This window comes from Camelina sativa, chromosome 3 (assembly GCF_000633955.1).
Source record: "Camelina sativa cultivar DH55 chromosome 3, Cs, whole genome shotgun sequence".
NCBI lineage: Eukaryota > Viridiplantae > Streptophyta > Magnoliopsida > Brassicales > Brassicaceae > Camelina > Camelina sativa.
The window spans coordinates 10,044,232-10,067,298 of record NC_025687.1 but is presented as its reverse complement, the minus strand read 5'-3'; the positions used below and the strand labels follow the sequence as shown (position 1 = coordinate 10,067,298).

Genomic DNA, 23,067 nt, shown 5'->3' with positions numbered 1-23,067 from the left:
AAACTTCACTAAGTGTTTACAAAACACTAGACTTCCCATGGATGTTAAGAACTTCATCTAAGCTACTACTAACAACCTTTAAGAACATAATCAAGAAGATTTAGTAACAACTAAATTGTGTGACTAAAAACCCTTTTCCTATCTCTTTAATTTGTCTCTTTAGCCAATCTATATATACTATAGATTGGGAGAGATGTCATTATCAAAACCAAGAAAATGGCAGAATCTAAATGCTTTTAGAGACTCTCACCAGAAGTCCATGCTTTGCCTCCTCAGTAGGACACCAAACTTTCTTAGCTGATTTTTACCAAATAAACACAATGATATAATAACAAAAATATATATTCATAACAAATAAACTAATTATGTATTATTCCTTTTGGCACAGTGGTTTTGTTTTTTTCACTTCTTCAGAATATTAATGATTTTAATTCTCGAAGGAAAATAGCAATGATTGAGGTCAGAAGCAAGTTTTCCTCTGGTTACAGAAATTATTTGTGTTCCCCAACATATAAACAAACATCCTGAAAGTATATTATTCCCACTTTTCTATATATAAAAAAAAAAATTTCAACTGCATTACAGCTAATTTCCCAGGATTTTTATTTTTATTTTTTTCTTCCCATATTTTATTATTACCACTTGAAAAAAGAACATATAAAGGATACACTAATACCCAACAAACCCCTAATATCTGTCTATGTACACAAGCAATAAAGAATTAACCGACCATAGTAGTAGCAACACACATAAGTTTGTTTTCTCCCCCACCCAAATATTGATCTAAGTTTAGCATAAATTTGAGGTAATGTTGATATATGTAAAATAGAGATATTGGTGTATGGATTTAGATTACCATGGCAACAAAAAAAATGAGAGAGATTGAGCTGGTCTCGTTCTTCTGGCTGACTCACATGTCAAACGCAGGCATTGCAAACTGAGTAGCAAAAGCTTCGACTTGGTTCCGGAGATCTGCAATGTCTTTACAGTGATAGATGCTTTTCAGTGGGTCCTTTTGCAACTTCCCGTGCTCCCTTTGTCCAGCACTTGCTATCTGAGCAGCTCTATATAGAAACTCAGCCATTGTCTCAAAATCTGATTCTAAACAACCTCTTGAGGTCATAGCCGGACTGCCTGATACATGAGCCCCATTGTCAAGAATCAGACAACAAGAATAAAGAATTCAAAACAGACTTGAGTTTCTTTCTAGTTCCAGAGTGTTGAGGTTTCATTGAGAATTTGGTTTTGCTTACCTATTCTCACACCTCCAGGGGAAATAACGCCGTTTTCGCTGAAAATGGCGACTTTGTTGACAGTGATATGGCACATCTCGCATACTTTCTCATACACCTTGCCTGAAAATCACAAGGCGGAAGACTTGAGTTCTGGTCACAAAGCTAACCCTATGCATTGTAATTTGTACAGACGTCAAAAAAATAAGACTTTGATTTTGGGAAACTAGACAACTAAGTTTTTTAGTAACGATCTCAAATAAGTTTGATAATAAATTTCAGACTGATCACTGGCCATCAAGCTAGTCATGTAGGCTATCCACAACCTAGAGAGATGAGAAATAATAGATACTCTAAGATGGTAAAATTTTGCCTATAGACCCACGGCAAATGGTTAAGCAGATGTAACACCATGGAAAATCAGACACACTTGCAATGCTGCCAATAGCTTATATGAGGCATACATTTACATTACATAGTGTGATAAATCATTTCCTTATCTGCTAAGAGAGGAATCCCATACCTGTCAAGCCCAAAGGAGTCAGATCCCAGAGAAGCAAATGATTATCGGTGCCACCTGTTACCAACTTGCACTTTCTGCTTATCAAAGCAGATGCTAAAGCCTTGGCATTCTTTTTGACCTGTCGCATGTAAAGCTTGTACTCTGGTGAAGCGGCCTGCTTGAGGGCAATGGCTAGAGCAGCTATATGGTTATTGTGAGGCCCCCCTTGCAACGATGGAAAGACAGAAAAGTTGATTTTTTCTTCGTACTCATATTGGATATTGCTCTCACAGTGATTAGGATTCATGCTTGGCTTCTTGGGCTTCATCAAGCCTCTCCTATAAAATATGATACCACCCCTAGGTCCACGGAGAGACTTGTGTGTCGTTGAGGTAACAATATCGCAATAGTCAAACGGATTTGGACTTTCCTACAACATTAAGAGAGAGCAAAGAAAATAGTTTAATGTCACTTAATAAACACAAAGATCAAGTGCTTAAGCCTCAAGTTTTGGTGACTGATGCCAAAGAGAAACAATCAATAACACAATATGGAAACAGAGATGAACATTACCTTGGCAGCTACAAGACCGCTAATTTGAGCCATATCAAACATCAACACAGCTCCACATTTGTCTGCAATATGCCTAAACCTAGGGAATTCCCAGTCTCTCGGATACGAACTCCCACCACAGATAAGTATTTTCGGACGATAGTCAAGCGCCTTTTCCTCAAGCTTATCATAATCAATATACCCTGTACGAGGATCAACCTTATATGGAAAGCTCTCAAAGAATATAGACGCACCGGAGACTTTCTTCCCACCTGGCGTGTAATACCCGTGACTCATATGACCACCTGAGGGAGAATCCAATCCCATAACTCGTTCACCTGGCATCAAAAGACCAGCAAAAACAGCGAAATTGGCGGAAGTGCACGAATAAGGCTGCACGTTAACTCCCCATTTCTCATGATTTAATCCAAAAGCAGTAAGAGCACGCTCTTGGCAAAGAATCTCAATCTGATCAATATACTGATTCCCTGTATAGTATCTAGCTCCAGGCATCCCTTCTGAGTACTTATTAGTCAAATGAGATCCCAAAGCTTCCATCACTGCCCTACACACGAAATTCTCAGAAGCTATAAGCTCAATACCTCTAAACTGTCTCTGTTTCTCCTTTTCCATAAACTCGTAAATCTCAGGATCAGCTTCTTCAATCGACTGATTACCCCAAGCTCTAACACCAGCTCGTCTACTCTCAACCCCTGAATCAATCGCAAATCTCTTACAAGAACTTGATGATGAGACTGAATTGGAATTACCAACTCTAGATCGTTTAAACTTCATGGGATGACCTAATAGAATAAACTGCTCCTCTTCTTCCCTTTGATCATCATCACCATCTTCTACATCGTTATCACCAACAACAACGTCATCGTCTTCCTCAACGACTCGGCTACGCGATCCGGTGAAATCGAACCTCTGCTCTAGGAGCTGAAGCGGAACAGGAGGTATTGGATTTGAAGATGGACGGAAACTAGAATCAATCTGAAGCGTGATTGAATCATCAGCAATTGGGATTCTTGGAGGTAGCGGCAAAGCGTGGGAGCTACCAAATCCTAACGAGAGATCTGATTGAGCAGTACGATCCATAACCAAAATCTAGAAGAACCCACAAAAATAATCGAAAGCGAGAACGATGAGAATCCCTAAAAGCTTCGTCCTTTTTTAGCTGTAAAAGCAATAGAGACAACAGTTTCTGCAACAATGGAGACAACGAAAGCTTCGTCCTTTATGATTATCTTGTGATGAGGTTGAGGTTTCCACCCAAATTCGAAGAAACCCTAAAAGATTAAAAACCCAGAAAAAAAGTCGAATTTTGCTTTTTTCTTCTCTCTCTCTCGTCGGATGAATACAGAAGCTATGGTTTGATACTTTGATGAGAAGGAGAGAATTGGCCAATTGGGAAGAAACGCAAAATGGAATTTGGAAGGGTTACCGGCTGAATAGGTAAAGACGGCAACATGACTGATTCTAGACGCCGCATACTTTTCAACCGCGAGTAGCCGGTGACTTTATTTCGGTTTAGGAAGGATTTGAATTGATTGGTTTAGTTACATTCATACATAATACCAACAAACGCTATGTTGCAGCAAACCAATCACACCAAAAACGTTTACGAGAGACCAACCATATGAAAAAGCGTTTTGTAATGTTTTATAAAATAAAATGTAATGTAATTAAATGCTTGTCAATGAATTAAAAATTAGTTGAATCACACGCATCTCCTTTCTTTAGTGAATACAATTTGCATGTTGAAGAAGAATTCATGATATCGTAACACAACAAAACCCAAAATGAAATACATGTAACTATCATCTACACTATTATTTCTAAGTGAAACTTTTGAATATATTTGATTGGTTGATTGAATTAAATACGAATATTTGTTAATAAAATGAGTTATAAATTCCGTATGATAATTTTCCTTAACTGCAGTTTTGAATGCTTTATTTCCTATAATTAGAACCACAAAAAAAAAATCTTTAACTTCCAAAAGTATCACAAAACTTGTGTGGTTCATATGAAAAACTGTTTTGAGAGTTAAGAAAAAAAGTAATTAAAATTCAATAAAACCATATAAGGTTATTTAATTTGTTTATGTTTGTTTAGTCAAGAAGTTCATTTTTTCTTTGAACATATATATAAATGGAAGTAAATCACCTGCCATACTTAGATGACTTTGAATACTAAACAGTCAAACTTTGCATTTAATATATATAAAGAGAGTGTTACTAATTTTCTTCACTGCATGTTGTAGTAACTTGCCTTGCCGTTATTGAAAATTTTTCTTCTCGCTTCTCTCATCTCTCGATCTCTCTCTCTCTCTCTCTTGTGCTCTCACCATGAAGCACACCAACAAAGTCTCCAAGAAACTTACCTTGACATGGGTTCCTCTTCTCTGCATTTCATGCTTTTTCCTCGGAGCAATCTTCACTTCCAGGTTCTGTTTTTGTTTGGTTTTGCTAGCTTGTTTAATGTTTTTGAGTTTTTTTCCTTTTTTTTTCCTTCTCCTTCATCAATTAATCTTTCTACGGTTATATAGTAAATTGAAATCATGTCTTCTTGCTTTTTCATTATGTTGTTGTTGTTGTAATTTTCAGATTGCGATCAGGTTCGTCGGAATCAGGTAGCCAGCTCATTTTACAGCACCGGCGTGATCAGGAACTTAAGATCGTTTCCGAAGACTATGCTCATGAGAAAGTATTATTCCTTAAAAAATTTAATCTCATTTAATTGTTTACAAACGTTATTTGGGTGTTCTAACAAACTCTTATTTTTTGAATCTTTGTATTTTACCTCAAATACAGAAAAAATCACAAGAAAAAGATGTCATGGAAGAAGTTTTAAAAACTCATAAAGCCATCGAGTGAGTGAATCTTTTTTACTAATGATTTTTTTTTTTTTTTAAATCTTAGATCACTTGAATGTTGATTAATAGGATTTTGATGATTATACACTTGTGACCACGCAGATCATTAGATAAGTCAGTTTCTATGCTTCAGAAGCAGCTCTCTGCTACACAGAGCTCTCAAAAGGTTGTTGTTGATGTGTCAGCCACCACCAATTCTTCAACAGAAGAAAACCAAAAGAAGAAAGTTTTCATGGTGATTGGTATCAACACTGCGTTTAGCAGTAGAAAACGTCACGATTCGCTTAGAGAGACTTGGATGCCTCAGGGTATTTTGTGATGTCCCTCCTTCAAATCTCTCTGGTTATTACTTTCATTCTTCATTGCCTCTAATCTTTATTAATTTTTTGTATGTAAATCTATCACAGGGGAAAATCTAGAGAAATTGGAACAAGAGAAGGGAATTGTCATCAAATTCATGATTGGACGCAGGTGAATTAATTCATGGAATATAGTGAAATGAATGCAATGTATAGGGTAATGTTTTTTTAAAAGATTAGACTAATACTCTTTCTTGAATGTGTTGGCAGTTCAACGCCAAATAGTAGATTGGATAAGGAAATTGATTCAGAAGATGCTCAATACAAAGATTTCTTTAGGCTGGTGAGACCAATTTACTCACCAAGCTTGATTCTTCTAGGATTTGGATCTACGGTTTTCTTGATTTTGCTTTAATTTTTAATCATTGCAGGATCATGTGGAAGGATATTACAATCTGTCTGCAAAAACCAAAAGCTTCTTTTCTAGTGCAGTTGCAAAGTGGGATGCTGAGTTTTATGTCAAGATTGATGATGATGTTCATGTCAATCTTGGTACCAAAAATCTGTTTCTTGAATACTGTTAAGATTTTTTCTCCTTGGATTTAAATGTTGAATATATTTGCTCAGCCCTTTGCCTTTTCAGGTACGCTTGCTTCCACATTAGCTCTTCACCGTTCTAAGCCAAGGGTCTATATTGGTTGTATGAAATCTGGACCTGTCCTTACTAAAAAGTAATCTTCCCAATGTGTGATATTGTGTCATTTTTTTAGAATACTCTTATTCTCTATTTGTTCGGATTTTAAACCATCTTTTTTTTTTCCTCAAGGACGGCCAAGTACCGTGAACCCGAGTTTTGGAAATTTGGAGAAGAAGGTAACAAATATTTCCGACATGCTACAGGACAGATCTATGCCATCTCAAAGGATCTTGCCAAATACATATCTGTTAACCAGTATGTAACTAACTACGTGTTATATTATATTGGATACTTGATAGATTGCAATATGTTTTACCAAGGGAAATGAAAATTAGCTAGTTAAGCATTTGATGTATGACTTTGTAGGCCAATTTTGCACAAGTATGCAAATGAAGATGTGACACTCGGGTCATGGTTCATCGGTCTTGAGGTTGAGCAAATCGATGATCGTAATTTCTGTTGTGGTACTCCTCCAGGTAAATGCTCTTTTTAATATCTTCATATGCCCTCAGAAATTAGTAAGGGAATGTTTTAGTTTTTATCTCATGCTGTATTACTCTCTCTTTCCAAAAGACTGTGAAATGAGGGCAGAGGCCGGAGAAATGTGTGTGGCGTCATTCGACTGGAAGTGTAGTGGGGTATGCAGATCAGTCGATAGAATGTGGATGGTTCATGTAATGTGCGGCGAAGGTAATAAAGCTGTGTGGGATGCGAAATTGTAACTCTCTTGCATAGGAGAAAAAGGATAAGAGAAGAGATGAATATTTTGTTTTGTAAAGAACCAAAAAGTTCGCTTAGTGGGAGAAAAAGCTGCCGAAGACCTTTTACTTCATTTAACTTTCTTTTGTGAAACAGACCTTTTTAGTTCAGTATTTTCCTTTTGTTTTTGTGTTTGTGGAAACAATAAAATATGGAAAGAGAGAATGGGACTTTTCTATATCAAAGCATGAGAAAATTTGCTTATTATTATAAACCCTAACTCGGGTCTTATCAATTTGAGACGATCAAACTGAGCCACTTGATCGATAATGGAGGTGAATCTTGTTAATTTGTTTGAGTTTATGCGTGCCAAAAGCGTAGCTAAGGATTTAATTAGCAATCTCCCAGATGAGATTCTTGGCAAAATCCTGTCGTTTCTTCCGACACACGTTACTGCTTCCACATCGGTTCTTTCCAAAAGGTGGAGGAATCTGCGTGGTCTTGTAGACAATCTTGATTTGACTGAGGCGGGTGGTCGTTTTTTAGTCTTCCCTGAGTTCGTGGACAAAACACTTGCTCTCTTAAACAATCCTGGTTCAATGATAAGGAGATTCCATCTGAATTGTGAACATATGCATGAAGAATCTCAGTTAGAAGGTTGGATTCGCACTGTTATGGAGCGCGGCTTCGTTGAAGTTCACTTGGAGACCGTAGGTATGTATAGTATAGAGACTGAGTTCTTCACTAGCAACACACTGGTTGAGCTCACAATATGCGGTGGGTTTTATCCCCACGGTCGTCTTCCTCCTGGGGGCGTGTTTTTCCCAGCGCTCAAAAGACTCTCTCTCGTCTCAGCTCCGTTTGCAGATTATATCATTTACGAGCATTTAATCTCTGGCTGTCCTGTGCTTGAGGAGTTATTCCTACATTATCCTGATGACGGTGGTCCCCCCGACTCGGTGTGGGAACGTCCTTAGCCCTTCCATCAAGCGACTCACCATCCTTTACGATTTCCCTGAAGCTCCCAGTCTTGTGTACCTTGACTATTCTGGTCATGTCTCGGGTTGCTATCAGGCTAATTTGGGTTCCCTGGTAGAAGGGAGACTCGATCTTCAACCATGGGAGCAACTTAGTAGTGATACATAGGACGAGGACGGTACAGAGGATGAAGACAGTACAGATGAGGACGATATAAGTTCTTATTATCCTGTGAATGATTATTTGGGTGATGTTACGGGTCTGGAAGACAGTACAGATGAGGACGATATAAATTTATAGCCAAGTGCATGATATACGAATCGAACACTGTACCTATAATTGACTCCCAGTCACTTTAACCACTAGACTACTAAGATAATTTGGAATTTTTACAGCCTGTTACTTACTTATTATATTTATAGCCGCAAGCTTGTGCTTGCCTTGCTTGGCCTCATGGCCGGCACTGGTTGCAATCATAAATAATGTTAGGACCCTTCACTTGTCTTCAGGCTTGAGGTCAGTTTTATTTGCTATTTGTTCTTTCGTTTGATATTGTTTCAATCTTGAAGCGTATGCGCTTAGCTAGCTAACGAAAGTCTCAAATTCTATGTATCTTTGTTTTGTGTTGTGATAAAATCAGGTTTTGCACTCTCTGTGTCAATCAATGCCGGTGTTTCACAACCTCCTTACTTTATCTTTTGAGAGTGACAAAGAAAGAGGCTGGCAAGTGGTGCCACTTCTTCTCAACAGCTCGCCAAACCTAGAAACTTTAGTCATCAAGGTAAAGAAAAAATAACAAATTAAATCTCATTTGATGAACAACTCACTCTTGTTTTATTTTTGCTACGTATGAATTTACTTTCGCTTTTAGGGACTTGTGCAAAAAGTTACAAGTATATGTGGGGACGTTTGCCTTTGCATCCCTAAGAAGAAGAGCAAGAAGGTGGAAGAGGGAGTATGCTGTTTAACCACATGTCAAGTGAAGGTGTTAAACATTTCAGGGTATAGCGGAACTTGTAGTGAGCAGAAGCAGGTGATTCACTTCTTGGCAAATTTGAAATGTCTTGAAACTGTCAAGGTGCATGGGGGTTAAAGTGGATCACGGAGAGGACAACGATAATGATATATATACGTACTTGAGAATTACCAATGCTCTTATGAAGCTTTCCAGAGTTTCATCAAACTGTAGGATCCATATCCTCTGATGTGTCTCTTTTCGCCCTTTATTTATTTGCCAAAACCTTGTTCTTTGATTGTTGCAAAACATTATTGTTTAAACTCTTAAAGCTGTTTAGTTTAATTTATATCTTGTAATATTTTCTAACATCACCCAATCAATTATGTGGTGGCTTTTTTTGTATATATGATACCATCTCCTTTCCTTATTTGTTCTATCTAAGAGCATGAGATTTTCAACAAATTGGATGCTATCTATTTAACCACTTATCATCCAGCTAGCCTTGCAATAACGGGTTTGGTGGAGTGAGTCAGAAAAAATATATTTGTATCTGATAAATTTCAAACTTGGCAGCCACGAAACAGTATGCTGTTTAGTTTAACTTTTCATCTAAGAAATTGTTCGTTTTATCGTTTTAATAGTAACTTGGTCGCCTATGATCAAATTACTTGATAATTACTATTGCAAATTTGCAATGAGATAAGTTCTTATATGCAGTTTGTAGAAAATACATATATAAGAAAATCACAGAGGATGAGTAGAGTGATGTCCATGGTATGTAATATTGACCTAGGGTTAAGAAACTAAGGTAGGTTCTTCGTCTTTTCATCTATTAATAGTATTACAAATTTTATTTTTCTCATGAGGCTTGAGTTAGCAGTGATTCCTTCTTTTCTATATTATATTTGTAACATATACGGTTAGAAAGTTCTATAACATCCGATTCATAAAGTTTTAAATTTTTTTTGATGAACCTTTGGGATTTCAAGTTAAAATCTTTGAAAACCTTTTATAGTTTTCTTGCAGGTGAGTGTGGCAGACGAAACAATGCCCTTAAAGACTTCTAGCTCTCATGGGTTGTGCCCAATATATTAGCATAGAAATGCATCACACAATGATGTTAAGGGCAGCTTCGTTTACTCATCATAGACCGCATATAAAGGCTTAGAACTTCATGCCTATATAGATATCACCCGTCAACAAAATTAGCAATACCTCATCGACGTTAATATAGCTGTTACTAATGGTTTTTCTAAGGTACCAAAACTACTTTAGACTTTAACGAGATATTTCATATTAACGAAATTAATATAAGGCTCATTTACGTATGCACAGTGTTACATCGATATAGTAGTTAAACATGTTTAAAGCAAAACAAAAAAAAATACATCCGTCAACAATTACTTTAGTTTCTAGATTTTTTGGGATAATACACTAAGCTCAAGTAATTCAAAGGCGTAAATGCAAGCTGGTTTTGTGAGTCTCAAGGTATCATCATTACAGAGTGTCGGAGAGATTAATTGAAAACACTACCTATAAATAGCCCAAGATTGACAAACCTTAAAACTCAAGTTCCCTTTCACCCCTTTAATTTGTCAACCAAGTACTAATTATCTAATTTTCACATGGTAACTCGAAACGGCACAATGGACAATCATGACGGGTCGCATACCATTCCACAATACAGCAATCGTCAAACTCGTGTTTGCAGGGTAAGGTCACGACCAACTGTCCCGTTTTAAACTCCTCCATGCAAATTGTGCACTTGCTGGCGTCAGAGTCGTTGGACGTCTCCTTATTGTTCTTGTATAGTTTCCTTGACAAAGAGCCAACCGCAAGCTTACTTGCCGGTCTAGACAGGATATCATTGGTGGTCTCATCCAATGATGCTTGAATGGCCTCTTCATCAGTCGGAGAAGGAGGTAGAGGAAGAGAAATTACCTTAGAGGTCATGTACACTGACACAGCACAATCTCGAGAGGAGACCGATGAAATCAAATCAAAGACAAGTTCAGTGAGTTCAGAGCAAGCAAAGCATGCATATTGGTACGTGAACCCTACTGAGCACAACCAGTACCTCAGTCTTGTCACTTGATGAGAATGACCGCCAAACACGATGTCTTCGAAGCAAACGTACGAGATCACGAAACTTAGTGTAGGATCAATTGATGTGCCCAACCCTAGGACACTTACGTGGATGTGGAATGTTCGAGCATCTTCGGGTTTAGGATTGTGGTCGATTTCGTGGCGTAAGGATAGTTGCGATTCCATTGCTCTACCAATCAAAGAAAAAATTAAAGAGAATCGATCTGATGGAGTTTAGGGTTTCTTTCCTTTAACTTTCATATATATTATATATATATAAGTTTTAAGTTTTCCAATTTCGTTAATCTAACTCTGTTTCCAATTTTTGTAATTAGCCAAATACAAAAATAATTTTTTCTTTAAAAAAAAAATAATTTTTGATAAAAGGTATATTCTAAAGTAATGCGGAAAGTACTGTACATAGTTATGACGGTTAAGTCATACAAAAACTGAAAGATAAAATAAGAGAGAATAAAGAGCAATGTTGATAAGATCACTAAAAATAGAAAGTTTTAGAGTTACCTTAAGATGGAGATATAGCATTAATTGTTCTCATGTCACCTACCTTTTGTTTGATCCTCTCTTAATGCAGTACTCCCTCCGTTTCTTATTGATTGATTTTCTGAGTTTATCACACATATTAAGAAACATTAACTTTTTAAAAATCGTTTAATTTACAAATAACACCACAATCAAGAAACTTTCATTAATTATATTATAGATTATTAAGATTGTTTAATAATAGACCAATCAGATGTAGTTATCTAATTGTAATAAATTACCTAGTAAAAAGAAATGTATTAATTAGGGTCTAAAAATCAATTTTTCAAACAAGGAAAATACTTAGGAAATCAATCTTAAAAAAAATGGAGGGAGTAGTTGATTTTCTAGCCAAGAGTTCTTTTGCTTTGTATTGATGACCCCAAAAAAAAATTGTTTGTATTCCCAAATGTACCAAGCAGTCCAAACAGACTTCTGATGGAAGAACAACAACCAAATGAGTTTTATACTAGCACACGCTAAATTCTAATCGTTAAGAGCATCTGATCCATCAGTAAAGAATGTCTCTTAAATTATGATAATATTATTTATAATTTAGTTTAATTAAATAATAAAAATTTAAAATTTGAAAATCTTACACCACCTCTTTTGGTTATAATTATGGGTGTCTTTAGTATTTATTTTCTAAAAAACAAATTTAAGATACTTATGAAGAGAAACTCAGAAAAGAGAAGAATGTCTTAGAGAATACACTAAATCCTTCAGACACTTTTACCATACATGTCATTTTTCTATTGGATTTAATTTTATTATAATTTATTTTTATAAATTTTAGTCTAATTAAAGACACTTCAAATCTATCACCAACGGTGATGCTTATATAACTAATAAGAAAAGACTAAGTGGCAAATGAGTATGTATGGAGGAGTGCCTTGGTGTCTCTAGGAAGAGATTACGGTCGTTTGATGCTTTGAGCAGTTGAAATAAAGTGCTTATGTTTGTGTAAATTGACTAAATTCTATACCTAAGCATAATACATAAAAAGGACGTTATGATACTATTCAGAAAGAAAAAAAATACACATCTAAATTTAAATTTAAACTCTAAATTTAAACCTTAAACAGTCAATTTTGCACCTTAACCATAAAACGTAAATTATTAACTAAAAATCTTCACAAAAAAACCTTATCTTAAAAAATTTCTAAGAATTAGTACACACGTATATTTCATGTGCATGTACATAAATTGAGTTTGTAATTTTACAAAATAAACATCGAAATCTAAACACTAAATTTAAACCTTAGACAGTCAATTTTGCACCTTAACATCTTTGACTGCTCGAGCTCGACCAAAGATTTTTTTTTTTTAGATTAGTGTGTTAACCGAACCGAGAAGCGAACATAATCCAAAGAGGTTTTGCTTTTAATATTAGTATATGTACTGCTTTGTTGGCGGAACTTTAGGGAGTTTATTATGGGTTGTATATTGCTTGGGAGAAGGGTATAACGCGTGTGGAGTTGGAGGTAGATTCAGAACTGGTGGTGGGTTTCTTAACGACAGGGATTGAGCACTCTCATCCGTTGTCTTTCCTAATACGTTTGTGCTATGATTTTATCTCAAAGGACTGGATAGTCCGCAGATGGCTTAGCTAACTATGCGTTTTCGCTTCCGTTAGGTTTCCATTCATTTGTTTTATGTCCGGAACTAGTCCGTTCTATTGCTTTGCAGGACTCGGTTGGGTTTTTCCTTTCACGGTCTGTTTGTCTGTAATTTTCTTTTATTATGAATAAATTGGGAGACATTGTCTCCCCTCCCTTACCAAAAAAAAAACATAATCCAAAGAGTCGAGAATTAAAACTGAAATTATTCAAGTGGGAAAAATTCTATTTTATGTACTTGGAGAAAAAACCTTAACATCTTTGACAGCTGCTCGAGCTCGACCAAAGGTTTTTTTTTACAGATTAATGTTTTAACAGAACCGATCTAGAAGCGAACATAATCCAAAGAGTCGAGAATTAAAACTGGAAATATTCAAGTGGCAAAAATTCTATTTTATGTACTTAGAGAAAAAAATCCAACTTTGGTTGACCTAGTGGTGGAAGATAAAGCTGCGAATCCATAGAGCAGAGCAGAGGAGACGTCCCACCAAATAATATGTGGTGTACTTATTGTATCAGAAATCAAGCCTGTGTTTGTCTACTTTTTCCTCTCTTCTTCTTCTTGGTGGTTCCCTGAGTTATAGTTGAGTTACAAAATCAGACAAACCAACACGAAACTTATAATAGAAATGAGGTCTACTTAGATAAAGCTTGTATGTATAATACCTGAACCAAAGAAAGATCCACACCAAACATCATAGTCCCGTTTTTGCTTGTCTTCAAAGAGACCTCCCATGGAGAAAATGTATCCCTCTTGAAGCATCCCGGTTCATCCCATTGCACGGATATACATTTCCATATACTTGTCAGCAAAGTACCATCACATGATATCTTGAACGTTGCTTCTGTAATGGTGCCTTGATGTTCTCTGTGATCATCACGTTTACTAACCCTCACACCGCTTGCCCAGTCGGAGCCAAGAACACTCTCGAAGGCAGGTACCGGTACCAAGAAGTCAGAGTTAACATCATTTGGGTAATATGTAATCGTGGTACAAAAATTCAGACTTAAACTTCCATGTGCTCTGCTAAACGCTTCAAGGTTCAGATTGTTTCTTCTTCCCACGCTCACCGAGCTAGCTCTCCTAACAGCAAAACGAGTGTTATCCAAAATGCGGTCTCTCAAGAAGAGCACGACATCACCAACTTGAACCGATTTGTCTCTCACAAAAGAAGCCCAATCATCAATCAGCAAGTAATCTTGATGGTCATCTCTGAACATGAGCTTGAACGTCCAGCTTTTCTCAGCAAAATCTATCACCGCAAACGTGGTAAACTGGTCAGAGCAGACACCTAAAAAGCTCCGAGAAAGCGAGAGTTGTTGAAGATGCGCAGGCTCATCGATTGGCTTGGCTAAAGTAGATATCATATGCCGCATAGTCCCCGTTGGTGGCTTAGGTGTAAAAGCACGAAATTTCTCGGAACACGGCTTAATATGAACTTGTGCAAATACCTCATCTGTCATAGGATCGGCACTCAGTATGACCCTACCTTGAACAGTACAGTGAATGGCAGGCAAATACTCAAGGGATGATAATACTTGCAAGGAAGCTGAGCAGTGATCCGCGTGCCCTTTAGGAATGTACTTGACATGATCAGACATGAAAGGTGCTACAACATCAGCACCAGCACACGCATTCCAAAGATCTCTGTGAACTGGTGTACCATCATCTGTATTCGTCGACATATTTGCAAGGTTCTCCACCTGTTTCCGTTCAAAGAAAGACAAGAGATTAGTATTCTAGTTTTGGTTGGTTTGTCACTCAAACCTACTTTATTTATACAGAGAGTATATCCTAAAACAGAGTTTTGGTTGGTTTGAAAATCCCTAGTTTCCCCCATCAATTATATTCTAGTTTGCCAATATTAATCCTTGGCGATTCATCTGTTAGAGAGTCCTTAAAGTTTAACCAGTTTATAGTCATTATTTTAACTCTTCCTAATCGATCGGCTAAGACGACAATGACACTAGCACATCAACAACATTGCAAGGCCTCAAAACTGTATCCGTTCTTTAGACAGGAAAGGAAAAGATTACATCTGCTAGCTAGAGATTTTGTCAAAACAGAGAGAGTTCTCAATTCCCAAACCTGTTTAAAGACGTTAATTTCTCCTTCTTTTTTTTCCAACATTGAGACTACCAACCACATCGATCAAGACTCGAAACTGTTTCCGATTCTAATTAGAGACTAGTTGTGTTAGACGTTTCTCAAACCTATTCATGGAACTCGAATCGGAACTTCAACTTATCGAACAGATTCTAAAATACTTGCGAAACAGAGACAGTAAGAGATCGAGAGAAGATAACGTACTCAAACGAAGGAGAGAGAGAGAGAGAGAGAGAGAGAGAGAGAGAGATTCTCACCTGCGAACGAGAGGTTCTGAGTTCAGCAACTTCTTCCTGAAGCAATCGTTTCTTGTGATTTAGACTTCAAACGAAACGAAAGAGAAAATGGAAGAGAGATCGAGAGAGATATATTGACTTTTACCTGCGAAGGGTGCGATCTTGAAACTATCAAAATCTTGAAATCAATGTTTGGGTTCTGAAATCAATTTGGTTCCGCGCTCCTGAAACAATCAAAATCTTGCTCCTTTTCTTGGACGCATCTATGTGTGTAAAAAAGGAGTTGGGGAAAGAGATATATATATATATATATATTTATATATATAGTTAACTTCAAGTACACGGTACTTTTGAATTTTGTTGACTTCAACATGTTTGGTTGCATATGCCCGAGAGCGAGAATGAATCCTTAAATTTCAACAAATTCTATACACCATGAGTTTAGTTAAGAGTAACTTTCAACTTTAATAATAAGCAGCCTAGCACACCGATTATATATATCAACTACAAAAAAAAAAAAAATCATACCCTATAACAAATTCATTCAAAATAATAATGTCTATATATATTACATATGTTTAAGGGTATGATTTTTGTACTTGGTTATTATCAATGTGCTCAATCACAATTTGATCAATGTGTGTGATTGGTAATGTTTGGAGATATATTGACATCAATTTGGTACGTCAAAACAGAAACAGAATTGCTTCTTCCTAAAAACTTTTTGCTCAATATGAAATTTCTACTTCTTAATGGTGACTATGTGAAAATCCAGTTTAGAAATCAGAATGAATAAACCAGAATTCCAAATTCAGTTGAAAACAGAAACTAAAATGTGAAAATAATTTAATAAATAATATAAAAAATATCTCAAACGAGTTTGAATGTCGTCGACCAAATCTATCACATGTTTAGCAGAAAAGGCTATAACACATTAACACATTCTTGAACATTTGAAAGCAAGAGTTCAATAAAATTTGAAAAGCTCAATGATCTTGGGGAACAGACATATGACTTTTACAAATTATTTAATATTATAATAACGTTAGCATCTGTTCGGCACCTCATGGCTGCGACAGCGATAGAAACTAAAAAGTATAAGAAAATAAGAGAGAGAATCTTAGATCCCTCTTCAATTTAGTCGCAGCTGACTGGTTTTTGCACAGTTTATCAGTCGCTATAAATAACAACGGCAGCTTCTCCAGAACTAGCGACGGAAATTCCATCTCCTGCGACTGTATTTTTTTCAGATCAACTTGATTTTTGCCTTTGTCGACGTCTTATTTTTGGGTCGCCGTTGCTATCCCAGCGATTAGATAGCACTACACATTACACAACACACGAGATATTCAAGTTATACTTCACTCGCTATGGAAAGAAGATAACTCCAGTCCAGGACCAAATCGCCATCAGCTGTGCATGGCTACTAGATTCAAGTGATTATGCGTGGACAGTGCCTTGGTCTCTAACTAATTTTTCCAACAGAGTCCTCACATACTCTCCTCTCTCGCTGATTTCGTGATTTCGAGTCATCAGCAACCATATCAACCTCAGCAACATGTACAACAAACACAATCACTTATGCAACTTTGAACTTTCTATAATATAAAGCCATTTACCTAAATTCTCTGTTTTCGTAAGCTTAAAAAAAGCCAAAGACTGAAACCCCTTAAACAATTGAACTAAATTCTTGAGCACGTTTTACCGCAAGTAGTAGTTCGTCTAACTCTCACATGGTAACTCGAAACTGCACAATAGACAAATATGATTGGTGGCAAACCACTCGAGGATACAACTAGTGTCCACATGGTAAGGTCACGACTCTTTCTCCCATTTTAAACTCATCAAAACAAATCATGGAAGCTGGACTTCGTCTTCTTCTTGTATAATTTCCTTGACACAGACTCAAGGACAAACTTACTTGCCATTTTAAATCGGATAGCAGTGGTGCTCTATTAGAGTCTAAACAAATTACAAAACTCAAAACCTTTATTAAGAACTTAAGATAATAGAAATTAAACACAAAACAATGAGGTAACATAGCAAACAAATTCTTAAATAGAATTTCTTCTTTTCCCTCGGTTAAACCCTAATTCCCCCACCCAAACTCTTGGAGAAAGTTCACCACCGAGCTTCAATCCTATTTATAAGAGAAAATATAACACCAAAAAATTTAAGTAAATAAATAAAAAATCTCAGGGTTGTGTTTCCTTCTAGAAGTGAAAGACGTTCCAGTTCGGCTCTTGGATGCGCATTACACTCTCATCTATAGGGAGATGCTTATACTCTTCGTATTTCATCGTCGTCTCTTCCATTAATGATTTATACACTTCAACCATAGCAGGAGTACTCCTCCAGGGCTTAAAGGTAATATAAATTGACAGAGCACAATATGGAGAATAGTTAACCGGGTAGAACATGACGTAAGTGACAAGTCTACTGAGTTCCGTCCTCGCAAAATCAACCTGAGAGACATTGAGACGTTCATCGTCCTCTAAGCAATTCAGTTGTTCCCATCCATACCCCGTGAGGCTATCCTGAAACTCTCTGGCAGGCAAGGAGAAAGCCAGTATTGGCCGGCAATCTCTTATAGGATCTTCCGACATTAGGATGCTCACATAGACTTTGATTCTCCCAGCGTCTTCAAGTTTAGGATTGTGGTCGATTTCATGGTTGAGGGATACTGTTTCGCCATGAAAATCCATTACAAAGAATACGAGGTTTGCTTTTTAGGGTTTCTTCTCTTTGTTGGAACGTTGTCTTCTGTTTATACTTTAATATATATATAGGTTTTGGACTCCTGCAGGGCTTGGATCTAGGAGGAGGGATCAGTCCGGATTTGTTCAGTTAGGTTTTGGTATATATTATACGGTTTTATAGGATTTTTCTGTTTACTAAATATATATCATCGATGATTTAATATTGTTCGAACAATATCCTTAATTTATTTTTATTTTTTGTAGCAAATAAACGTTGATATATGGTCCAAAAAAACTCAGTGTTTTGTAAATTGTTCAAACAATATCCTTAAAATTCCGGTTTATATTCTAAATAGTATGAGCCCGGACTACGTCCGGAAAAATAAATATTTAATAAAACAAATTTAGTGTTAAATCTGTTTTGAGAACATTAGTGTGGTTAGTTAGAAATCAAACCTATATCCATATATACCAAATATTAGAAAAACGGATCAAGCCTAATACAATTTTACGCTAATCTATAACGTATTGGGAGTCGATTTTATTTTTGAGTGAGGAAACGGTAGTGTTGTTGGCAATCAAGTCTATCACAAACCACAAATCTTGGAAGAGTCTATGTTCATATCAAGAGAGTGAGGAACAAAAATTCAAAAGGATTGAAGAATGTGAGAACCATAAAGATATTCGGACAATATGAAAGATATAAAAATAGAAAGAATACATATTTCCTTAATTGATGTTCTCTCTTCATGATTTTATTACTACAAATAATGATCCTTTACGCAACATCCAAATGTATTGCAAATTGCAAGACTTAGATAAAAAAAGCAATGTACGTATTGCCCATTTACAATTTAAATAGTGTCATGATTCACGAGATTTCTCAAAGAAGTGAAAGACAACATCATTAGTATTAGGATGATGCGTCTACAATTCTTGTTGTGCTAGTGACTATACTTTTGTTATAATTTTTCTAACAAATAATAATAAGTACTTCTTTGCAACTGTTTGTAACAAAACAAAGAAGTATAAAAACACAAGAATAATGAGAAAGGGATAGCTAAAGGGAGGTGTCCCCTTCATGGTGGGACATTATGTTGGGTGTGTTAAAGAAATAATGTAAGCTCATTTTTTTAAATACACGAATGGGCACATTTGGTGGCTTTTTCAACCTCAGACAAACATAGTCCCAAAGTTGAGACCACTCCCTAATTTCCCATACTTCTTGTCTTCATTTGGGCCTTCATTGTCAATATCTCACACCCCATATGTCTGAATCCATGAAAACTACATCTTTAAAATCAATAAATTAAAAAAAAAAAAAAATCCATATCTAAACCCACACTACCGTAAAATCTAAAATATGTTGGCACCACTCAGTTCTTAAATTGCAATGTTAATGCAAAGCATACGTGCAGAAACACAGCTCAACCATGTTTCGAACTATCAGAATCATTAAGATGACAAGCTTAATTATACCACAACTATGCTGTAAGTATTGAAATTTACGACTAATATATATATATATATATATATATATATATCTTAAAGTACTATTGTTTCTAAAGAATTTAGAGAATAACATAACTATTCACCGAGAAAAGTGGATGATATAATGAAATCATGGCCTAGGATTGACTTCTAACCCTGATACATTTTCCAACAAAAAGCTTTCAAAAGGTTCATACTCAATCTTTCGTTTCAGATTTCAAAGGTACTCCATGTAAATTGACGTATTCGTACTAAAATCACAGATTGGCAAGATATTTAGTTTTTTTTTCTATATATCTCATGGATTAGTCTTGTTTAGTCCATGGTTAGTCTTCGGTTTCCAAACACAGATTAATCAATCACATATAAATTATTACGTAAAAAACGTTTAAATCCAACTCAATGCATGGTATTCTAAAGAAATGGATATATATATTGACGATAAATTTTATTAATAAAATAAACATTATAATTGCTATTAGTCTGTTAACTCTATTGTTGTTAACATTAACGTCAATATATCCAGTTTGTAGAAGACAGACACAGACATGACATAATAAACAAGACGTAGACATCGGCCGGTGAGACAAAAGATCTTACTGTTGTAACTTTGGTAAATGTCTTTGACCAACGCAGTAAAAATGGAATAAACAAATACTTTATACACTTTCTTAAGAAAATTGGTAAATCTTTGTGATACTCCTCCTTTTCGTAAAAATTGTTGTTTTGGAATATTTTTTTTGTCTCACAAACATTCATATTGTAAACTTTAAGAAATAATCATTTAAAATATTTTAAATTTTAAATTGTTATTAGTTTAAAATTAAATAATATCTCTTTAATAAAAAAATATATATATTTAAACTCAATAATTATTGTTTTCTTAAAATGTGTAAAAACTTCTAAACATCGATATATTTTAGAGACAGAAGAAGTATTAAAACAAAAAAAGAAAAAGAATATTAGGCATGCAACGATTTGACAGACACCTACAAGCTACTCACTAACCTCTGTCCTTTTCATATATACTCACATAGTATCATTATATTTCTTTTTTCGTTAATAATAATAAATCAGGCTCTTAACACTTGACAAAAAAAATGAAAAGTTGGTCCCAATAATTAACTACAGTTAAACTTTAACCAAGATTACAATACCTATGATTTGTCAGGGTGCTCTTAAACAAAGACTATTATTATTACCTTGGGATTTACGGACACTAGGATAGGATCTCAGAGAATGGGAAGCTGATGACATGTTAATTAATTGGGATTAATTTTAAACCACCAATAGGTTGAAACTTTTTAATATTTTATTTTGTAACTCTGACTTGTGTTACTTTCTTCTTCGCTGCCCCTATTGGTAGGATGATATCTTCTTAATTTACTTATATTTCAAATTCCAAATTGGTATAATCTATTAATATCTCTAGGCTAGGCATTGTAGTTCTTAGATAATTTGTCAGCTTTTAACATCTAGTGGATCTGTGAATAGGATATCATGTGACTCATGTCTATATTTATTGTTTGTTAATGTCTAATGGGATTAATTACTTACTTTTGCTGATGTACATTTTTTTGTTTTTTGGGGCAAATGCTGATGTACATTAACATGTTCTTAAAGACTTGTTTATTAGTACCAATGAAAGCAATTATATGGACTGTAGAAAGTATTAAACTTAACTAGATTTTAACCCGCGGTATACTACTAACATATAATTTCTATTATAATTTATATTTTATTTTGTATCTATTTGTTAAATATTGAATATTTTGTAAATAGAGGAATAACTAAATTTTCTAGTTGTTGTGCGGCTAAATATTTATATTATTTTTTAACCCGCAATACACTTTATGACCATTTGTTTGTTATATTTAGTTTGTTTTGTTTTTTTAGCAGAGTCCAGACCAGCGTGATGGTCGACTCCCTGGAGTAAGGATAGCTCTAGGCTGCCCTAGAGTAAACCACCTTCTCAACGCTTGTTTTTTTGTCGATCTGATGGCCAAAGCTGCTCAACGCTCCTCACCATCCTGAAGAAATATGAGAATGCATCAGGACAAATGATAAATAAAGCTAAATCAGCAATTACATTCTCATCCAAAACTTCTGAGGACACAAAAAATGAGGCACAACGTCTACTAGGAATCCTAAAGGTGGGAGGTCTAGGTAAGTATCTGGGATTACATGAGATGTTTGGCAGGAAGAAAAGAGACCTATTCAACCAGATAATAGACCGAATAAGACAACGATCCCGAAGCTACTCCTCCAGGTTCCTCTCTCCCGCGGGTAAGACAACTATGCTTAAATCAGTCCTCTCGGCAATGCCCACTTACACTATGTCATGTTTTAAGATCCCCAAGTCATTATGCAAAAGAATTCAATCCGCTCTCACGCGGTTCTGGTGGGATTCCTCCGAAGAGAAAAAGAAAATGACATGGTTAGCCTGGAACAAGATGACAAAATCTAAGAGAGATGGGGGTTTAGGTTTTAGAGATATTACCAATTTCAATGACGCCCTCCTTGCGAAAGTGAGCTGGCGAATCCTCAACCGACCAGAATCATTGTTAGCAAGACTTCTCCTAGGCAAATACTGCAAAACAGAGTCTTTCCTCACATGCTCGGCCTCATCAACAGCCTCACATGGCTGGCGGGGAATATGCATTGGGAGAGATTTATTGAAATCTCAATTGGGAAAGGCTATTGGCTCCGGAACTGATTCTTCTGTCTGGTATGACCCCTAGATCTCTCTGACCTCTCCCGCAACACCTGTAGGACCACCACCAAAAGATTATCAACATCTGTGTGTGAATGATCTAATATGTCTTAACTCTAAGACCTGGAATAGAGAGAAGATACGAGAGATTTTACCTCATCATGAGGAGGAAATCCTCCTCCTCAGACCGAGTAAGCTAAATGCCCCAGATCGCTACCTCTGGCTCCCCACCAAGTCAGGAGTTTACACAGCAAAATCTGGCTACCATGAGGCATCAAAAGAAAGTAATCACCAGACTCATCAAGACGCGACGCTGAGAGACTTCAACTGGCTCAAAGAAGTGTGGAACTTTCGATGCTCGCCCAAAGTGAAATTCCTCCTTTGGAAAGTACTAAACAATGCTCTCCCAACAGGGAGAAACTTGCAGGAAAGGAATATCAACCCGGATGCGGTTTGTCCCCACTGTAATGATCAGGAATCGAGTCTCCACCTCTTCTTCCACTGCCCTTTGGCCAAGCAAGTATGGAATCTAGCTCCTTTCAAACAAAAACCAAATCTGGAGATGATTACCAATGTTCGACAGGGGATTGAAGTAACCAACAAATTAACCTGCTTACCTCCAACTGGTATTTGCCAAGGAACCTTGTCGCCGTGGATCCTCTGGGCGCTTTGGACCACCAGGAACAAGAAGATATTTGAGAAGAAATCCCCAAATGGCCCGGATATTGTATCTACAGCCATACATCAAGCGAGAGAGTGGATTACAGCCCAAGATCTGC

At 36.1% G+C, this 23,067-nt stretch overlaps 4 protein-coding genes and 1 pseudogene across 4 annotated transcripts; 2 read left to right on the top strand and 3 right to left on the bottom strand.

The window, feature by feature from the left end:
* Nucleotides 657–3,693, bottom strand: LOC104776320 (serine hydroxymethyltransferase 6). Its single transcript, XM_010500360.2, has 4 exons — nucleotides 2,308–3,693; nucleotides 1,756–2,164; nucleotides 1,254–1,355; nucleotides 657–1,134 (listed from the first exon to the last, which is right to left on the bottom strand). Exons 1-4 carry the CDS (start codon nucleotides 3,385–3,387, stop codon nucleotides 911–913), a joined length of 1,815 nt encoding a protein of 604 aa, XP_010498662.1. The 5' UTR covers nucleotides 3,388–3,693; the 3' UTR covers nucleotides 657–910.
* LOC104776319 (probable beta-1,3-galactosyltransferase 5) lies at nucleotides 4,466–7,103 on the top strand. Its single transcript, XM_010500359.2, has 11 exons — nucleotides 4,466–4,738; nucleotides 4,899–4,998; nucleotides 5,106–5,164; nucleotides 5,270–5,475; nucleotides 5,575–5,638; nucleotides 5,737–5,809; nucleotides 5,898–6,018; nucleotides 6,110–6,197; nucleotides 6,293–6,418; nucleotides 6,530–6,639; nucleotides 6,737–7,103. The coding sequence occupies exons 1-11, from the start codon at nucleotides 4,641–4,643 to the stop codon at nucleotides 6,883–6,885; spliced, it is 1,194 nt and encodes a 397-aa protein (XP_010498661.1). The 5' UTR covers nucleotides 4,466–4,640; the 3' UTR covers nucleotides 6,886–7,103.
* LOC104778822 lies at nucleotides 7,225–9,045 on the top strand (annotated as a pseudogene).
* On the bottom strand, nucleotides 13,565–14,728 carry LOC104778821 (auxin response factor 4-like). The gene is made up of 2 exons (XM_010503249.1): nucleotides 13,709–14,728; nucleotides 13,565–13,615 (listed from the first exon to the last, which is right to left on the bottom strand). Exons 1-2 carry the CDS (start codon nucleotides 14,726–14,728, stop codon nucleotides 13,565–13,567), a joined length of 1,071 nt encoding a protein of 356 aa, XP_010501551.1.
* On the bottom strand, nucleotides 17,468–18,090 carry LOC104778820. Its single transcript, XM_010503248.2, has one exon. It carries the CDS (start codon nucleotides 18,088–18,090, stop codon nucleotides 17,599–17,601), a length of 492 nt encoding a protein of 163 aa, XP_010501550.1. The 3' UTR covers nucleotides 17,468–17,598.